This window comes from Pempheris klunzingeri, chromosome 16, assembly GCF_042242105.1.
Source record: "Pempheris klunzingeri isolate RE-2024b chromosome 16, fPemKlu1.hap1, whole genome shotgun sequence".
Lineage (NCBI taxonomy): Eukaryota > Metazoa > Chordata > Actinopteri > Acropomatiformes > Pempheridae > Pempheris > Pempheris klunzingeri.
The window spans coordinates 7,127,839-7,148,470 of record NC_092027.1 but is presented as its reverse complement, the minus strand read 5'-3'; the positions used below and the strand labels follow the sequence as shown (position 1 = coordinate 7,148,470).

The window sequence follows — 20,632 nt, the reverse complement described above, 5'->3', positions numbered from 1 at the left end:
GTACTGAATGAAAAAGAGCACAAAAACACATGCATTGTTGTCTTCCTCCTTTGTGGCAGCCTGTGAGGAGCTGATGAGGAAGAATAAGGGGAGGAGAGCAGTGGGTCTGGTGGACAGTCATTACGTTGTCACTGCTGAAAGTCTTTAGTAGGGCAGAAGCAGACTCAGCAGTGCACCACAAGTATAATCATGGGAGAAAATACACATTAAAGTGCTGCGATGACTGAGCTAACATGCCACAAACAGACCAAGAAACTGCATTTGAATGGAGTATAGGTGACACTTCTAACTGTAAGGGTAGGTGAGTCGTTCTGGGATAAGCTCCCTCAAAAGCAAATCAGCACACACACGTTAAAGTATTGTCCAATCACAAGGCAATGGTGGAGAGATCAGCTTTGTGTTTAAATGCTTTTCGGAAACTCAACCACGCAAGTGCTGAATTCTGGGTAGATGATCTTTAGGGAGGGGCTCGGTTGTTGGTGTGTTTCTTGAGGGAATGGGAGTAAAGAGATGTCTGAGAGGAGTGTAGGAGTTATAGCGTGAGAGGTCTGGTAAGAGTTTGGCTGCAAAGGTCAGAAATGACTGGAGATGGGACGCCTGTAATGGAAAGTATTGGTCAGATTCCAGGAACAGGAACTGTGCGGGATTGTTTGGACTGCGAGGAAACAGCAAGTCAGAACTTGTGGGAGCTTCTCAGGAGTGGCTGGGAAGAAGGCGTGAGTTTTTTCCAGACCAGTCTTTGGAGAAGACGAGGACGGAGACCAAAGGTGTGACGCGAAGACATCTGGGGATCACATGTAGGGAGGATGTTGGCAAGGCGGTGGGTGACTGTGTCCTTTTATGACCGGATACTCCTGCTCTGTCAGGCTATGGTGAAGATGGAGTGCACTCCAAAGAGGCTGCAGAAAAAGGAAACAGAAGACAGAAAACATCGGAAAAAGTTAATGACAGAAAAAAAAAAAACAGGAAAGAGGGTTGCTTTTGTGTGAAACACAGAAAGAAGAAGCGCTGTCACTGGAGAGAGGAGGAGGTTGAGAAAAATCAGAAAGGGCAAGGAAGAGAAATATAAGATGAAAAAAAGAGGGGGCAAACAGAGAAACAATGACGACCATCGCGGGAAAAGCAGGGAGGGGTTGCAAAACGAACCAGAGCGGAGTGACGTAGATGAGAGAGGAAATTAAGAAGTTGAGATCAAACAGAAAAAAAAGAGAAAGGGCTGAGATAACAAGCATGGGCACAGTGAGGCATAAAAATGGATCAGGGGGATGGAATTAGAAAAAGAGAAGAGAGAGGGGGGAGATAAGAGAGACAGGATAAAAGAGAGAGAGAGAAAGAGGGGTGACGAATAAAAAGAGGAGACATAATTATAAAATGGCACAAAAAATCAATGCAGTGAGCATCATTGTGCTTGCAGGCGCCGTACAAAGGGAGGTGGAGAGCAGCAGTGTGTCCATCAAACGCATACACAGCAACACATGTCAGGGTTGTGTGTATGCGCGCACACACACACACACACACACACACACACACACACACACACACACACACACACACACACACACACACACACACACACACACACACACACACACACACACAAGCACAGAAGCATTTCAAATGCAGAGTGAAGACAAGGAGGATGAGTCAGACAGATGAAGCGGAGAGAGACAAGTGACATTTAGAGCTCAGTCGGAGCATGTGATGACAAGGCACAAAGATACATGCCAGCCCCAACTCTGACAACAGCTTGTGTGTGTGTGTGTTCAAGTTAGCATGTGTGTATGTGTGGATGCAGAGTTCGGTGCAAGAAAACAGTTTTGGGATTTCATGTATTATTCTATTCAACAGTGGGAGCTGAAACTCGGGGCACAGAGCCAACATGGAGCTGAGAATTCATATTAATATTATGAAACTTGGGGCTATAGTAAAAGAAGAGCAGTAACAAAAAGTCTGCCGGTACACTTTTCAACTGGTGGAAGCAGTATTTTCTTATGTTGAAGTATCAATACTGGTATGAAAAAACCCTCTATTGCAAGTAAAAGTCCTGTGTTGACAGGACAAAAGTATTATCATCTAAATGGGTTAGAAGTAATTGTTCTTTCACTCACTCAGACAACCTCTGTGATGGATATATTGTCATATATGTACATTGTTAGACTGATAATAGTTACATCTAAGCAGTATTTTACTGTTGGAACTAATTTGGACTGCTTTATGTAAAGTAGTTTAGTCCAGTGCTTGCCAATCTGAGGTCAAGCCCACTTAAAAGGGCCACAAGATAAATTTGAAGGGGCTGTGAGACAATTCATGAAATAGGAAAGAAGTAAAAAACAACATACTGCTACACAAGCGTGGATTCATTTTTTGGACTGTTCTCTTATCTTTGCTTTTTGTGAAATATTGGAGAACTGCACTTCTTCTGTCGGCCTCAAAGAGTAGGAAGTTTAAAAGTGAAACTGCTTTCGTGTAATTGCTAAAAATTCATATACATTTGAAATGTGACAAGGGGCCCTGACTGGACATTGATTTTATGTATGAGGTCACGAGCCAAAAAGACAGGAAGCAATATTTCATCTTTAACAATATATTGTATTTTATGTTTTATTTCAACAAGTCCTCCAAATTCAACAGGCTCGGTACAACTGAACATAGAAGCATTTTCTGATCTGAAGCCCTCTCAGCATTTCTCTGCGCCTTCCTGTTACAAATCATGCTTGAGAATGGAATGAAAGTTATGGTTAAGACTTGGTTGAGTTTAGGCACAAAAACAATTTGATCAGCTTTAGTGAAAGATCGTAGTTTTGGTTACAATGAGTGATTTATTAAGGTTGCGGTAAACATTATGGTTTCGGGTTAGGGTCAAAATGACTACGCTGAGGTTAGGGGAGCTTCATCGTCATGGTTACAACAATAACCATGTAGCTGTGGTCGTAGTTAAACAAAAATTGACTGTCAGCTGGAAACTGGAAAAGAAAAGTGCTCTGCATATCCATCCATGTCCGTCATCCAACCCAACCCAACCACGTGGACGTTTTAATTCTGTAATACCGCCACCTCACGTCCTCCTCTGCTCCAGTCATAACGGTCACCAGAGCACTTTGTCGCTTAGATGTAAACATATGTTGTTTTGGAACACTTGCTGAAATGAGCTGTCAGATACATGTAGTGGAGAAAAGTTGAATTTTCCCTCTGAAATGTAGCCGTACATTCTAGAAACTGTACTTAAGCGCAGTACTTACATGACTATAACTGTGACTACACACACACACACACACACTAACAGCCATGCAAATTCAATCACACAGTCGCCGTCATTATTGGCAAACATTGCAATGCATCAAGCTATTTCTGCTCAAAAGCATGTAAACACCATGTCAGCCCACACACACACACACACACACACACACACACACACACACACACACACACACACACACACACACACACACACACACACACACACACACACACACACACACACACACACACACACACACACACACACACACACACACACACACACACACACTCCTTGTTAACTGTATTAGTGCTAAGGCTTATCAGTGCAGCGGGACCACACACCACAAAGGGCTGAAATTCATTACAGTCGTAGGAGGGCCTTGACAAGCTGTCAGCTTGTTCGAAAGATTCCTCAAATCCCCCTCCCTCTCTGTCTTCTGACAATGGTGAGAATACTCAAAGCTCAGTTATCTTGCTCACTCATACACACACATACACACGCACACCTACCTCCTGGGCTACATCTTCATTTCAGGGATAGTTTGCGCACGCAGACGCGAGCGGTTACGTTTACACCGTCATACAAACACAAAAAACTCTGTTCTGAATCTTAATTTCCTGGGTAGTTTACACACACACACACACACACACACACACACACACACACACACACACACACACGCACGCACAGACACACGCACAGACACACGCACACACACACTATTCTGAGGTTGTGCTGAATGGAGAGCAGGCCTTGAGGTGCAGTTCAATGACATACTGTGTATTACCAATTTATGTCGGCGTCACCACGCTTCTCTTGGCTGCCACACACAAATCCCGTCTCTCTCTCTCTCTCTCTCTCTCTCTCTCGGTCACACACACACATACACATATAAACAGACACATAAATAATGCACATGCTCTGCATCTTAATATAAGGGCTAGTTTGCTCTTATATTTGTGGTTGCATCAACATTTTTGGATGAACAGAGATTATGGTTGCCATAAAACCCTATAGAAAATTAAAACCCGGTATGCTTTCATTACCTTTATGATAACATATTTTCTAATCTGGTTGAACAGTTAAGTAGTAGTGTAAAAAATAAGGAGTATGATCACCCTTCAGCCAGCACTGGTTTAGACTTCAAGGGCAGCAAAGGGCATTTCACTCTGGAAAATCTATTCTTTAACATAATTACTATAATCTGCCAAACCTAAATTAAACAGAACAGCGTGTGAATGCCTCCCTGACATGAATGTGGTGTGTGTGTGTGTGTGTGTATGTGAGATAGAGAATGAGAGGCAGAGAACACTCGGTTTTGCCTCCAATTATTAAACTAACCAATTACAAGGCCCACTCATCACGTTTATGTCCCAAACAAAGGGAGAGTTGATCTATTATTAATGCACTGTTCCGCAGTGTAATTCACACACGGATTTGGTCTCGTACCCATATGTTCACACATGAATGCTTGCACACTCATCTGACACACACACACACACACACACACAAATAATGCTCCTGCAGCCTGCGGTAGCTCAGTCTCGAATGATGAATGTGATTTGCCAGTATTAACAGATGAGCAGCTTTTCAGAGACAGGTAGTAAAATGCCTGGATCATCAAAATCTCTCTCTTCCTGCCATGCTTCACTCCTGTCTTCATATCTCTTTCTCTCCCTCTCTCTATCCATCGCCCTCACCCATGCGTTTGTAATCAGACCTGTCTTGCTTGTTTAATCTCAGCACACCTAGCGTGCAGGCGCACCTGCCACTTCTCTGCTGTGCGCCATATCTCATGGTAAAAATGTGCACAAAGACGATTTGCACTGATTCTTTAAATCCAGCATTGAAGTATCTATTCTATAGGCTAGATTTAGGCTTTACCTGGTGGTGTGTTCCTGACAGGTTGACTGCTGAAACCTTAAGTGTTGTGTTTTAAAGGTCCAAGGCTAGAAATATACTATATTTTTCTTGTTGTCAACAAATGACATGAAAAAACCTCATATTACCAGTAAGCATTACTGTGTAGCACAAGCCTAGTCTACTTATCTTCTCTCTAGTTATCTTTTTAATTATCTGTACTGGTGTGAATGACCCTTAAGAGAGTCTACAGCCCTGCTACTGGCTCACTGAGGCTGTACTTATGCCAGCATGCTCACAATGACAATATTGCCATTCCGATGTTAAGCAGGTATAATGTTTATCATGTCCACCATCTTAGTTAATCTTTGAACCATGCTCACATTTGCTGTTTAGCTCGAAATATAAAGTACAGGCTAGCTTGGCTCTGACCACAAATTGCGACAAATTTGAAGTGAGTGTGAACACAATTCTGAGTCCATCCATAAACACTCACAAGCACTATTAAAAATAAAAAAAATTAAACATAAAATCAAAAAAATGCACTACTTCCTCCTGTTTGAGTACCTTGCTAAAATGACTAGAAAGTGATTGAGCCATTAAGAACCACAACAACAAAACCTAAATATTTACATCTTCAGAGAAAATTGGCTTAGGTTGGAGTACTACAGAAAAGGTAGCGAGGCTGGAAAGTATTGCGAGATGGACTGTTATATTATTGGTTTTGGCCTTTTCATTCGGAATGAATACCTTCGTGTACTGTATTAAAGGAACACTAGAAGGAATGGGACGTTGTGTTCTGCTGTCACAATCAAAATCCTGGCCTTTGCCGAAAGTAAATAAGGGTCAAGACATCCTACGTTTGGACAGTTATCAAACTGGATGTGACTGAACAACAATCATTCTTGGCTGTGAGGCAGCCAAGTCCTTCATTCAATACAGTAGAAAGTGAAATGCTGTTCAGGAGTCTGTACGCTTTAGATGCCAGACAACAAACTTCACAGACTGCAAAATCTAACAAGCCCCACCACCATTATTCACCAACAGCAAGTAAGAAATGTACAGAATAAATGTTCAGAACAAAAAGTAACTCAACCAACACTAACACTAGTGAGGTGGTTCCAAAACTTTTTGGCTTGTGACCCTTTAAAATGAAACACGTGAGAGCTTATCACAGGTTATGGCCTTAGTGTGGACATGCTGTTAGCAGTTCAAAGAAAGATTGATTTTTCCTTCTCAGATTGTTTCATCTGCAGGATTTTCCGAGGCCTGAAGAGGTATAAGATTTCACAAGGGAACACTTAGAAACCTTTGTTAAGGGCAGGTTATGGCTGCTGCTTGGGTAAGACCATGGTTGAAGTAAATGAAGAGGCGAACGCTGATTGCAGATCTGTAACAGGGCACAAACTTCCTGTTAATTAGCATTGATTGAGAATTGGCATTGTTGAAGTGTGGGGTCATCCATTACGAACATGGAGATACTGGATTGGATGTGAAGACAAAGACAGCCGTGGTCGAAGTGCTCAGCATGAGGCTCGACACTAAAAACTGCAATAAAGGCAAAAAATAACATAAATCCAATGCCAATCACCACGTGCTCTTGTCAATAATTAGTTTTCTGTGTGACTCACAATCTCTTTAGAGAACCATAATCATGGCTGTGGCCTGGACTGCGATCACTCACTAACAGACCACAATGGAGAAGGCCAACGTGGTAAACTCTTTGCACAAATAGGAGAATGCCTCAATTATATATTGATTTATGTTAAGTCTACTGTCTGTCTAATTTAAAGGCGTCCAGCAGACACATCACATCTGCCACAGGCTTGGATAATTAATTTAGAAGGGCCACTGATACACTCAGAGACACAGACGCTTACATGCCAATATATATTTATATATGTGGAGTTCTGAGCCTCTGTGGTTCACAGATAAGGTTTAGAGAGCCTTGTCTCCCAGCGTGTGTTCAAAATAGGTCATCTTATTCTGCGACTCCAAGCAAGCACGCCTGCTTCTTTTCCTGCCCTGATTTCAACAACATAAACAACTGAGGGGAAGTTTTCCCCTCTCCCCCTCCCCATCTATCTCTTTAAAGCAGCGCTCATCAGCAGCGTAACCCAGTGAGGTTAAGTAAATAAGTCTATTTTATGCAGAGCAGGACACAGAGGAGGGATGGTAGTTCTCAACGCACTTGTGTTTTGGTATTCTAACTTGTGTCATGTTAGATTTGTTTATTACTGTGCCTTTTACAGTGCCACCTGCCTCCACCACCAACACATATACTTGCTATTTTGCGCACACACACACACAAACACACACACACACGCACACACAGCTTCAGCTTCTTTCAGATGCTCAGTGGGGGACTGTCAAACTGAGCTCAGTACCATTTCTTTACCATGCTGCTCTATCATGCAGAATATCTCTTCTGACACAGAGCTGTCATGGCCTTCAGGGTTTAAAGATGGCAATGCAAAGGAGCAAAAAGTGGAACAGTAAAACCCTCATTTATTCCAGCACATGTTTGCATGTGCATGTATCTATATTTGACTGCACATCTTCATGGGTGGAAGCACGGCTGTACGAGTGGAAATAAATTAGTACAGATATGCCTTTTCGTGATTCATGGTGTTAAACAGGAAAGCATATGACTATAGTTTTACTATGTTACCATTACTGGTGTGCCTCCGGCTTTATCGACATGTTTGCTACTTTTAGAGAGAGCTGGGGTAAATGATTTCCCCTGCTTCCAGTCTTTATGCTAAGCTAAGCTAACAAGTTGCTCACTACAGCTTCATATTTACTGCACATAAGTGAAAGTGGCATCAATCTTTTCATCTAATTCTTGGCAAGAAAACAAATGTTTTCCATGCGCTCCATAATTGTTTGTACTTGCAAAAGACAATGCTAGTTTTAGGCAACATGATGATATACTAAGTGAGACAGCAGACGGTCTTCATGGTTCAGTTGTTTGTTCGATTCCTTTCTTGGCCACACGATTACAACTGAACACTACATGACAACATTCAACATATTATTATTCTTAAGTCATTTTTAATGTAAAAATGACAACTCTCTTGTTGCAGCTTCTCCATTGTGACCAATGTGATTTGCCACTTTTTTCACAATTCTATCACTAAATGGATAATTGATTTTTCAAAGTTATAATCAGCAGACATACTGATAAATAGAATCATAATTCACAGACCTAGATATCACAACATAGCATTACATATATCGTGAAAGGAGATTTTATCCGGATACTGACTCCCCTCGGCTACGCTTTCAAGATCTAGTTTAGTTAGTTTTCTTGAGTGTGTTACACATTAGACACCCATGGAAGAAAAGAGTGAGAAAGGGGAGAAGGGTTGAGTGAGACACAGGCAGAGAGAGAAAGAGAAGAAGTAAAGGCATGTGGACACAGTGAGTTAGAGAACTATGAACTACCCCCAGCTCTCAGGTTCCTGCTGACACTGATAAATACCTGAGGAATGGGACACAGTCGAGAGCTTGGCTACGCTGTCATTAACCTTGTGAAACCTCAGTCTGTGCTGGTGATTAACGACATCCCATTATGCGCTATTAAACAGCAGCAGAGGAGGGTCTCCTCACCCATACCAAAACAGCACAATGCTGCCAAGGAACTACTTTCCTTGAGGGCCTGACAACACTCTCCCACAGGGGCGAAATAAAAAAAAAAAGAAGGCCTTAACATTATACATCCGCTAAGAATGACCAACTGTGGCCTAATATCCTCTGACTGCTGCTTCCTTGCGTGCCACTTACATGTTTCCCCTCCCTGTCTTGTTCAAAGGTCTGTTATTGTTTATTACAATAGAACTCAGTGGAGTCCCCATAGAGGGTTCAGTGATAAGCAAAATACTTCGACACAGAAAGGAGGCTTTTACCATATGAAAGGCAGGGGAGAAAAGAAAGAGAAAAATGAAGAGGGAACGGGAAACGGATAAAGCGCAGAAAGACAGAGGTGCGGGGACGGGGTGGGGATGCAGGGAGTGGAGGATGTGTGTATGTGTGTGTGAGAGAGAGAGAGAGAGAGAGAAAGAGAGCGAGGGAAGAGAGAGTGAGGCGGGCGGGAGGGGAAGATAAAGGCAGAGCTGTATTCCCTGATGTGGCTGCTGTGTGTTGGCTCTTCGCAGCTCCTGCACCAAGGATTACTGCATTTACACTTCAGCTTAAAAATAGCCCCCGTGATAATTTATTTAGCTGCAGCACGCCATACAGCATTGTGTTCCAAGAGAATAGTTTTTTTTTTTTCGGTCTGAATCTCTATGACATTCTTTCTCTCTCTCTCGTTCTTTCCCTATATTTTAGCTGTGATATTCTCTTCCTCTTACCATCTCTTTCTCTTAATCTCCCACTCCCTAAGAAACTCGCCTCCTCACAAAAAAAAGTCACAAGTACACGAGTGGCTATGTTCACCTGCACAGACCTGGCTCCTTGTTATATTCCTGTCATAATGTTATCTGTGCTGCTAAGTTGGTTGCATGAACTCACCGATATCCTTTGACTCAGAGTTTGATAGTCCATAAAACAACACTTATTCCTAAAATATCCTGTTGTAATTGTGTTGATATTCTCTTGGATCCATGAGGATGTTGGAGTTTACGTCTGCACGGGCCTCAAACGACAAAAAAGACAAGCAAGACGTTTTAACGTGCTTATTAGAGTCACCCTTATCTGCAACCACATGAACAAAACTATGCAGGTTCACAATCAAAGCTAAAAATCAGGTACAGTGCAGAGTTTGGTTTCCACCCGCACAGGTATCTACATTTCAGACAAGTAACAGTCATCAGGAATTTAATTTGTCATATAAGCATACGTATAAAATGCATGATGAAAGTCGCTTGAATAAACCATTAAACAATAAGTTTAGGAAGTGCTGATGGTGTGTGGGAGCTGATTCTTTACTTGGACTCATCACTTATTCTCCTACACACCTGTACGCAAAGATCACTTTTCCTTTGTGACTCATTCCCACAGTTAGCCGTGGATATGGGCACGACAGCAGTCATCTGTTTGCCTTATCAATAAGCAAATTGGCCGCTCGACCAGTCTTGTCTTGTCAATCAAAAGAAAAGTACAATTTTACAGATTCTCTGCCGTCCTCAAACACCGGAGCATCACTGTGGCCATTCCGCTCCTGTAATATCATGAATTTATTATGTAACTATAAACCAAGTCATCATCATCATCATCATCATCGACTGTCAGAATATTTTATAGTACGAAAACAGACTTAAGCAACAGGCGTGATTAAAGTTTGATTGGCATGTTATAGATTTCTGTGTGGGCTGCGAAAAAATCATATCCAATTAGTTACATTAGCTAATAACCTGCACATAATAATATTTTATCATTAGATTCAATCTTTCACATTTTATCTCCACTGCACTATATAGCATGCAGCTCGCTGTAGAAATGGCCTGAAGCATGCGTTTGGGGTGCACACTACCTGTTTACGTGTGGGTAATGACGCATGCATGGTTTCATACATTTGGCCCCTAGTTTGTCAATATCACCATATAAGTTTAACCCACTCATTCCAACCATTCCAATCGTTATCGCATTTAGATGTGTAGTTACTGGGAAAATCTCTATGCAGTGTAACCAAACCCATCAGACATGAGTGAAATTAGCATTACCACAACACTCCTCATTCTAGGATCATAATTCAAGCTCCTAAGCCAATGATATCCCGCTCAAGTGAAAAAAGCAAGTCTATTACCACACTGCCATGCAATTTGCCCTTGGGATATGCTTGTTGAGTGTATTTTGAGCATACTTGAAGGAAACGGCCCTCCTAAAGCCGCTCAGCTGATACGGTGGCCTATCAAGACTCGAACAGGGCATGTTCAAAGTCAACAGCACTTACACATAAGATATGATAGGCCTTCCAAAAAAAAAAAAAAAGAAACAGCAGAGACAAAATGGCTTGGTTGCTATTTTGGAACCGAGTGCTTCAGTAGCTGAGGTTAAAGGGGATCATCAGTCTTTGTGGCACAGCGAATCTCATTTTCCGCAGAAATGTGATGACTCGACAGCAGGGAGGACAGCAGTGATGTAGATGGTGGGAGCAGGGAAGAGGGGCTCACACTAAGGAAGGGATCGCAATGTATTCCACTCAGCGTCTGTCTGTCCGTCTCCCTGTCTCACTGTTGGCGAACGATGATGACCTCATATGGCGCCATGGCTCTCAAACACTGACAACTCTTATTTTCCCTTTGTGAGTGTGATAATGGGATCTTCTCTCGATAAGGTTTCTGCTCCTCTGCTAACTGTGAGCAGGTCTGTAGTGAGAAGGCGGCACTGCATGTTGCCGTCTGTCTGAACTCTGAAGTCATTCCTTATCAAGTTGGAGGCAGAGAAACAGGGGAGATGCTTTCAGGAGCTACTACATGACTTGTTAGACCTAAAAAATTACACATGATTTCAATGTTTTAAATAATATACACTCATGTGGATCTGAGATTGACTGGCCTGTCTCTCCATTTGTTATTACTGCTAAGCTCTCATTCTTGCACAGCACATATGATGCAGCTTACAATATGACAGGCTTCTCATTTCTTTGCAACCACATATTGGTTTTTAGCTGTAGCTAGCTAATTAAGCTACTTTTGCACGAGTTGGTTATAACATGTTTCTTGGCCTTGAAATGATAGAACTGTTAGTAAGCTAGTTAGCTACAAATGCTAACATTTACAGCTCATGTTAGAGCCAAATATGCAGTTTAATCCATTCGTCACTCTTCTGTGTTCTTGTGTTGTTGGTTTTGAAAAGTGAAGATGACTTTTGGTGGACAACTGAGTGTCTCATTTAAAACGAATGAGCATGTAGTTAACATACAATAATGATGATTAATAATGATGACATGATAAATGTTTAGAAAAGACACGGCAAAGTGCATTATGTTTACTAAAAGCGCTTGATAACAATGTCAGTTTCAGTTGTTGCATTGGTTGATCTAGATCTTGTACTGTTTTTCCTATTTACAGGGGGGTGGAAATGCTTTAGGCATTAACTTTCCTGCTTTCTTCACAGTCATTGGATAAAAGCCAAGTTTTAGAAAAGTGTCTGTCCTGCTTTTGAAAACTTGAGAGCCAATCAAAATGTAAAACATCATCTCAATATGTGGGACACGGGATAAAATGCTGTGCAGCAAAAATAATTCAGCCTAGACTTATTTTTCAAGGCAAAACAAAGTGCCTGGAAAAATCACTTACTGTAACTTTAAAATGTATTTTTTAGTTTAACTGTCTTTATTTAATATTATTGCAAACCTTTACAGTCACAAGCACTATGCCACTTTTATAAAACAATAAAATGACTTGTGTTGAATTATCATAAGCAAACTGCTGAAAAGGAAAACCGAAGACATTTTCTTTGTGTTTTCCCTCAATTTCCATTTAATCTGACTCATGCATCCGCTCTGTCCCTGAGGGCACCATTGCCACTGATGGCATCATTATCCTCTTTCAGTGGTAACTTAAAGAAGCTTTCAGCATTTGGTTGTAGCTGCCAAAGGTGCAGAACTGAAAATATATATTTTCCTTCTCAAGCTAACCTGTGTAAGAGATGCATTCAGGACATGATGAAGCGCTCACAATTCTCTTTGGGATGACACTGTGTAGGCTCGGTAAATAAACCTGAATGGAAGTGAAAATCCTTCCTCTCAGCGACATAACCAATCATCATGAAAAGAAAATTTCATTTTCCTCTCTATTGAAAACTTTTGAAAACACTTTAATTCCCCTTGAGTGGCTCTGGGATTTCAAGTTTAAACTAATTTGCTTGTCTGGTAATTAAATAAGAAGTCAATTCTAAAAACAATTGGTTCCGCCAGTGCGTGCAAGCTTGTTAGAGTGTTTGTGGGTGTGCTGTTGAGTATGGAGGTGCTCCTGTGTATGCATACAGTATATGCATGGGTTCAGGCACATTTCTGAGCGTGTGGGTGTTGAGGGAAGGATCCCCAGCTTTGAGAGTGATTGAATTTTTTTTGTTTTTCTTCTCTAAGAATCAGAAAAACGTAGGCACACTTTCACACAAACTGCCATTACTATGCATGTTTACGAGACATGTCTTAAATGAAGAGGGAATAATGCACAGATGTGTGCTGATAATTACACAAATGAGCTAAATTGATATTTTGAGCTCCTGAAGACGTAACTAAAGCTGCTGAACCCCACTCATATTAGATATTCACATTGCTCACACTGTCTGCTGCTGCTTCAGCATTATTTACTGGCATCTCACACATATCTCATAAAGCAAGAAGTCATCAAGCAGACAGTCCTGACATGTTCTCTAAGGCAAATATTTCAAATATGCTAAAGGTGCACAAAGATATTGTTTTTTTTTCTCAAGATGATGGTACATTTGCTAATTTGTAACAGATAAACAAAAAATCTAAATTATCTGGGGTTTACGGAAAGTTCTTACTTTGGATACATTTGTTGTTTTCCTTGGGCTGTTTAGTGCGAAGAACATTTTGGCGTGCCCACTCTCACTCAAACCGACTTATCTAACACTGCTTTGGCTTTTCCATAAATTTCCCACAATGCATTTGAACAGCCCCCAGAGAACAGGAGTGAACTTGTTGCATTCAATTTGTGTGGGAGGAGAGTGCAATACAGATAATGATAGCAACAGCATAGTAACTGCAATAGAGGGAGTATCTCCGAGCAAAAAAAGAGGAGCATTATTTCCCTAGTCAATAGACACGATGTCTTGTGGCTGAAGTGCCACAAGACATCGTGTCTATTGTCGGTGCGGAAATGAGTATCCGTGCTCTCTTGTAGACTTCCCTGTGTATGATTGTTGAATGTCAGCACAGAATGCTGATTCTACAAAACCGCTTTTGCCCTCAAAGCTACACTAATCAATATTTTTATATAAATGAAAAATGACTACGTGTAAAGTGAAAGGGGCTGTTTGTAGTGACAAACCCACAGAGAATTATCTTCTGACTCAGCAGTTCCCCTCAGCTTGATGGTGCATTTTAGCACCCTCCAGTTCACTTTCACTGTTATGATTCTGTCTCACTCTGCTCATCAGTGTCATTTCATATCTGAAAGTGAAAAAGTTTCAAAACCCCAAAGTACATGCACTACCTGCCCTGCAGTGAATGGTAGACACACAAAGTTAGCCACTAGCTGATAAATGTAGTGGAGCATATCTGATATTTTTCTCTGGAGTGGGTGGACACCAAAATAGAGCTAAAAGGACAAACAACATTTCTGGTTTCGTGGTTAATGTAAATCTGATGTAGTTTAGTCTGCTGGATGTGTAAAGAGCCAGCTGTTTGCCAACATATTCACTCAGTATTGTCTTTTTAAATTGTTGAACTGCCCCTAAGCAGCCAAAAATTCAATTCAAATTCAATATCAATTGTTTCAGCAGAATCATTTATTTATTGTTATGCAATTCTCTTCAAAACTGATTTTTAAAGGAAAATTGTAATCAAAAAGCTACAAAATAAGTTATTGGTTTTATGTAAAGCCAATTTTTGTGAAATCCATCACAATGGAACACAGCCAATTGCACTGAACATGAGGTTTTTGCCACACTGTTTATGTTGATATCAGGAAAAATATTACTATATTAGTAGAATGATTGTGCTTTTAATTAAAATACCTTGTGCTAAATGAAAAGTGAAAATACACCTTTAGCCAATTTTCTATTTTTTAATCTTCTTTTTCTGTAATATCTGCCAAAAAACTGCTACTGCTAAGAATGGACTTCTCTAGAATTTAAGATTAGCGTTCATATAATGTAAAGCTATGCACAGTCTTGAGCTGACACTGAAAATCTACCTAGCAGTCTCTCACCTCTTCGCTGCTTCAAACTAAATCACCTGGCGTAGATCATGTATTCTGTGCGCGCCACGTGCCCCTGCTGACTCTGTACCATTAAACGTGTATTTACCAGCTGGAGGTCTGAATACATGACGATCGCTCCTGGAGTCCCAGCAGGGCCGTACCTGCCATCTCTACACTGCATCGCCCTTGAGCTAGACACCTTAACCTTAGCACAGCGCACAGTCGAGTATTCATCGCATCAAGATGGCTGTGTGTGAATGGATATAATGTTGGTATATGGGTGTGTAGGTCCCAGTGGACCCGGAGAGGGCATCTACAGACACTGGGGGAGCCATTTGATGAATATTAACCATCATATGTGCTGTAGATCTGGGGAGAGACTGTGTAGTCAAGTATTACCTGGGGGGATTCTCCTACATACATTCATTAGGCATCAATACTGCCGTATCTGCTGCTGCAATAGGGTGCCATTTCCCAGTATGCCCTCCAGTCAGAGCACGGTAGTTAGAGCTTTGTGTGTGTGTGTGGGTGTGTGTGTACATGTGTGTTCAAATTATCCGCATATTACACCACGTGTGACAATATTGTACCTACAGTGCGAGAGGGTAGCGGTGCTCTTTGGTGTGTGTCTGGAAGGTACGCTTGTCTCTCGATAACACACACACAGCCCCCTGCCTACCTGTAGGTTTCTAATGCGTCTGGGTCAACAGACATTGGGAACACAGAGGGAGGTTAATGTGAAGCAGATAGTGTGTCTGCCTCACTGCTGGCAAGCATCAGCATTGTTTTCCAGATGCATTAGGCACACAGTCAGTGAAAGACGCTAGCTGAAAGAAGTGCAGAAAACGTATCTGACACACTTGAGAAGTGATCTGTTTGGATTGGCTGATACTTAAAGATCCTCAATATTTGGAGTGCCACTTATAATCAAGCAATTTTCTTTTTTTTTTTTTTAATATATCAGAGCACAGTTCTTCCTGAATCTCTCCGCCTCATCATGCCTCTTCCCTCAAATTTCAGTGGCAGATGTGTTAAAGTCTGTGTAAAGCAAATTCAGGATTTAGACACGTTAGAAAATGACTGCTGAAAACATGACTGAACTATGTAGCTTTTGAATTGTAGAGACCGGTAAACAATTTTTCATCAATTCTGTGTTCAGTATTTTTTTTTGGTGGGGCTGAAAGGGTGGCTCGATAAACGTCTCCTCAGCATGACTCCTTCCCTAGCGCTGTATAAAAGTGTGCCTCTGTGTTCTTTGTTTTTTTGATTGTCTATAACATGTCAGAAAAGATTTTTTAAAAATGAATAATAATCGCAACTTCTCAGAGCATAATGTGACGTCTTCAAATGTCTGCTTTGTCTGACCAAGGCCGAAACCAAAAGTTATTCACTTTACTATGATATGATAAATAATACAGAAAAAAGCTGTCTTCACATTCAAAAAGCTGGCACAGTGAATAAAGGAGCAGTTTAGTAAATGAGTGTTGTGGTCCTAAAAAAAACCTAAATACATTCAATCTATGAAACGACAGGTTCCCTTTTAAAAGGGGTTAGTTGAAAGGTGCAGAAGTTGTCTTCTAAAGAGGAAAGCAGGACTGTAGTAGAAAAGATTATTATAGAGAGTAATAAATGTTACACAAGTACACTACACACCGACCAGAATGAAGTGTTCCAGCATTATTTCTGCTGCTTTTGCAATGAAGAGCCAGACATGGAATGAAATAGCTATCATACCCATCTGTCCTCCATGCAACAGGTAGGCTTTTTATGTAGATAACTGCAGTCAAGTTGTGTGGCACGGTCTTCCGCTGTAGAAGAAAACTCACCACTTTTGCAAAAGTACTTGAAAGCAATGTGTGGCACCAATTTTTTTATTTTAAACCAAGACTGTTCTCTTCGGGAAGTGAAAGTGAAGAGAGGGAACATTTGCACAAATGATGACTAATCGTCAAAGCCTTCTTCGCGCACGCCCTGCAAATAAACGTGTCACCTGTTTTCACCGCCTACTTGACACTGACTAATCACACAGTGAGAGACATCTGCCATGTTACTGGATGGCACTGTTGCCTCCTACATCCATCCCAGCCAATTGGGAGGGAGGAACTGAGTGCCACAGGAAGTACTGAGGGATTAGGACTGACCCCTTTAACACCCCAAGAAGCATCAGATGGTGCAGAAAGCCTCTTGTGCAAACAATGAAATATAATGGAGTGCATCTTAGCAGCTGATTTCTGAGATATCAATAATCCACCTTTCCTTATTTCACTGAATTAGAAGGCAAGATGAGCAACATTAGCCCAAACTGTGTTCCTTGTAGTAAAATGTCGAGTATAAGCCCCTCTAGCCATTCAGGAGAACATCTGCTATGGGCAAAAATAATGCACTACTGTTGGGCCAAGGAAAAGTAGAAGGAGGAAAAAAAAAAGGAGGCTGCTTTGAAGACAAAAACAACATCAGGACAAATAAATAGTAAATAGTGCTAAAGAGTGCTACAGATGGAAGTAAGGAACAAAGGAAGGACCAAGAGATGCGGTGAGGATGGGAATGTGAAAGACAGTATGGATGGAACAAAGTATTAAAATTAGTTTATCTAATATGTGTACCAGATGGTTAGAGTAGAATTAAACAACAAACAGAACACCAAAGAAGAAGCATCTTTTTAGTGCATATTTCCATGTCCTGCAGCAGTAAAACCCCACCAATCGAGCACTTTCTGTATGTTAAAATAAATACCAGATAATTTATTATTTACTGTGCTATTTGACCCAGGTTGGCAGGAGAGTATGCTACATCAAATGGATCAGATGAAGTTCAAGTACACAGGTTATGAGCCAGTACTCTAATGAAGGGCTAATATATATCTTCCTGTTAACAACCATGGCTTTTCTGCTTCTCCAAGTGTAAGGGCGAGTCTGAGGAAAGCTGACTGAAGTACCGACAGAAATACAAATCCATTTTTTCTCAAGCACCTACTGTGTGATAATGGCTCTCTCTACAAGGAATGAGGTGATTTTAGAAAACCCGGGGACGCTTAATTGCTAACCTGAGGAGGAAGATTACTAAATTACAGTGGCCAGGAGCATAATAGTGCGAAGAGATGGAAATGAAATAGGACACAGAAGAACTACTTGTTCTACTTTATTCATATGCACGTTAAAGCGGTCACTTTCTTGGCCACTTTGGGGGATCAAAACATGCTGTTAAGACAGCACTGACGCATCACAACAGTATTGCAATGCCGATATCTAGTCTCTTTTTTAGCTCTGTTTTGGTCTCCACCAATTCTGGCTCTAAATCTGGCTCTTAAGTTACTAAATGCTTCCCTATGTTGACCAGCTAGTTGCCTGCTTTGCTCCCTGGTGCTGAGCAGGTAGCATACAGTTCACTAACTAAAAACAGCTGACTTATGCTGCTGGAAGCAGGGCTAATAAAAGTGCTGAGTCTGAACCAAACGCCTTGAGACCAAAACAATGCGCAGTGTCATTTGTCATTCCCTAAGTTTGTCACTGCGAATTAAGCCATTATTTGACCCACTGCTAATGTAAATATATTGATTAGTGCGTACGTAGTTACAAAGGTGTTCCAAATATCTTAATAAACATATCACAGATTAATGTACTGCCTCTAAAAATTCCACTAAAGTGAAACGGGAAACAGAGTTACCTTGAGAATTTTAATTTGTGGGTTGAGGAATTATGATTTAATTCAAAAAGCATAAACAAGCAAATCTAATTTGAATGTTATAAGGTGCGCTAATGCTGCGGTGGTATTTAATTACACCTTGTCATTTGCATTGGTAAATACCAGGTAGCATTTTGCACAGTAGGGGCCCTGTGAATATACGTTCGTGTAGCTCGCCATTCCCATGTGTGAGCGAGTTTAAATGTTTATGTCAACAAGCACTTGAAAACATGAGTTTGTGTCTGGGATTCATGACAGACAGCAAGCTAAAAGCATATGCTTGAGTGCGTCTTTAAATGAATCATTTCTCTCAATATGAGGGCACAAGGCACTTCAGCAAAAGCTTCTTGACCTGCTCTAGTAGCAGACAGAAGTAAAGACAATTGCGTGCTAAACCCTCCACCGTTAACCAAACAGATTTCATTCTTCATTACCGGCGGTGGAGAAAATGAGTTTGTCTTCATGGATCAGTGGTCGCGAGGCAAGACGGTAGCGCGCAAACCACCGCGCGCCGCACTCTGACAACCAAATAACCAGAACGGCTTCAGAAATCACACCAAATAACACAACGATCCAACACAGCACAAGGCCTTCACCAGGCAAAATAACTGTGATTTTGGGAACTGGGAGTTGATGGACAAATAAGAATTACAGCCCTCGCCTCTTTATCTCCTTGTTCTGTTAAAGACTGCACTCGTGTGATTGATGGCTGAACGTAGGCCTCGATTTGTAGGAGGTGAAAAGACAGGAGTTACAATGCCTGACAAAAGAGGAACAAAGGAAGAGGGGATGCAGACAGAAGAGAGGAGGAGAGAGGAGATGTGGAGATCCATTGTTAATCCTTGGCAGAGATGGGCTGACATTTGTTAGTGCAGCAGCCAGGCATTAACACTGATGCCTGGTTGAATACTACAGTACATATATGGGCTTTGCACAGCTTACTCAGTGGCATTCTTCCAACACAAAGTTACTCATTTTTACCATTTTAAAGTCTGTCAAGAGCAGCTGATATTCAAAATGAATACAGCTCACATTTAGGGCCGACCCAAACGCTCAGATGCTTTGAAACTTCATTTGTTGCCATAGCAATCGATGTCAAAATCTGCATTCAAATATGTCCTTTAATCATTCAAAACTGCGTTTGCTAGACATTTTATCTTTAGAGTCTTGCATTCAAGTATGTGTGTTGACCCGGCTTTGGCTAGTTCAGCGTGCATAGTGGGTACTTGCAGGAGGATAAAACAGAATAGAAGAGCAATGATTTGTATTTGCAGGAGAACATCCCCAGTAAAGTTTTGTATACATTCTATTTCCTTTTGAGGCATTTTGAGGCACTTTTCCCTGCCACAGATGAAACAAGTGTCACTGCTGCAGGAGATAAAAGTGTTGTAACTCCTAAAATGGAGAAATGAACTTGTCAGAGCAGTCTGCAGGTTTGGCTTACAACTCCCTGTTCAATGTCAACAGTTGCCATCTCCTCTCTCAGTCCTTTCCCTCTGTCCCCTCTTAACCTTCATCAAATTCTGTTTGCACTTTCCTTTCACTAAACACTCAGCTTTTTTCAATTTTCTTCCCCCAGCTCTTGTTTTTACCCACACACTGGCTGCTATGTCATCTTATTCTGTTTCCCCCTTCTTCCTGTTGCCTATTGTCCCCCCCCCCCTCATCTTCCCTGGGGTCTGCAGTGTGTTTAAGATGGGTAGCTGGCAGGTAATTACTGTCACAGCCTAAAGATCTTAATCAAGGTCTAGATGTGATAGAGTCACAAGCCTTGGTGACTGTTTAAGGCTCATTTACACCACACTTCTCACTGCACTACAGCAGCATGTACCCACATTTGTGTGGGCTTATTTTGTGCAGACAAACAGCCTTTGACACACACACACACACACACACACACACACAGTAACATGCACTCGGCTCCAACCCGCAATTACAGAGGCAGCCACTTCAGACAATTTGGAAGCAGCCGCGATAAACTAAGGTGTTTACATCATCAAAACTGCGCTGC

General features: G+C 41.4%; 1 protein-coding gene across 1 annotated transcript in view; it reads right to left on the bottom strand.

Moving 5' to 3' along the window:
• Positions 1–282: 282 nt before the first annotated feature.
• Positions 283–20,632, bottom strand: part of samd12 (sterile alpha motif domain containing 12) — an 89,727-nt gene continuing 69,377 nt past the window's right edge. The window contains exon 5 of the mRNA XM_070846129.1: positions 283–899. Within this exon, the coding sequence (XP_070702230.1) occupies positions 868–899 (32 nt within the window). The 3' untranslated portion in view covers positions 283–867. The remainder of the gene's footprint in view (positions 900–20,632) is intronic.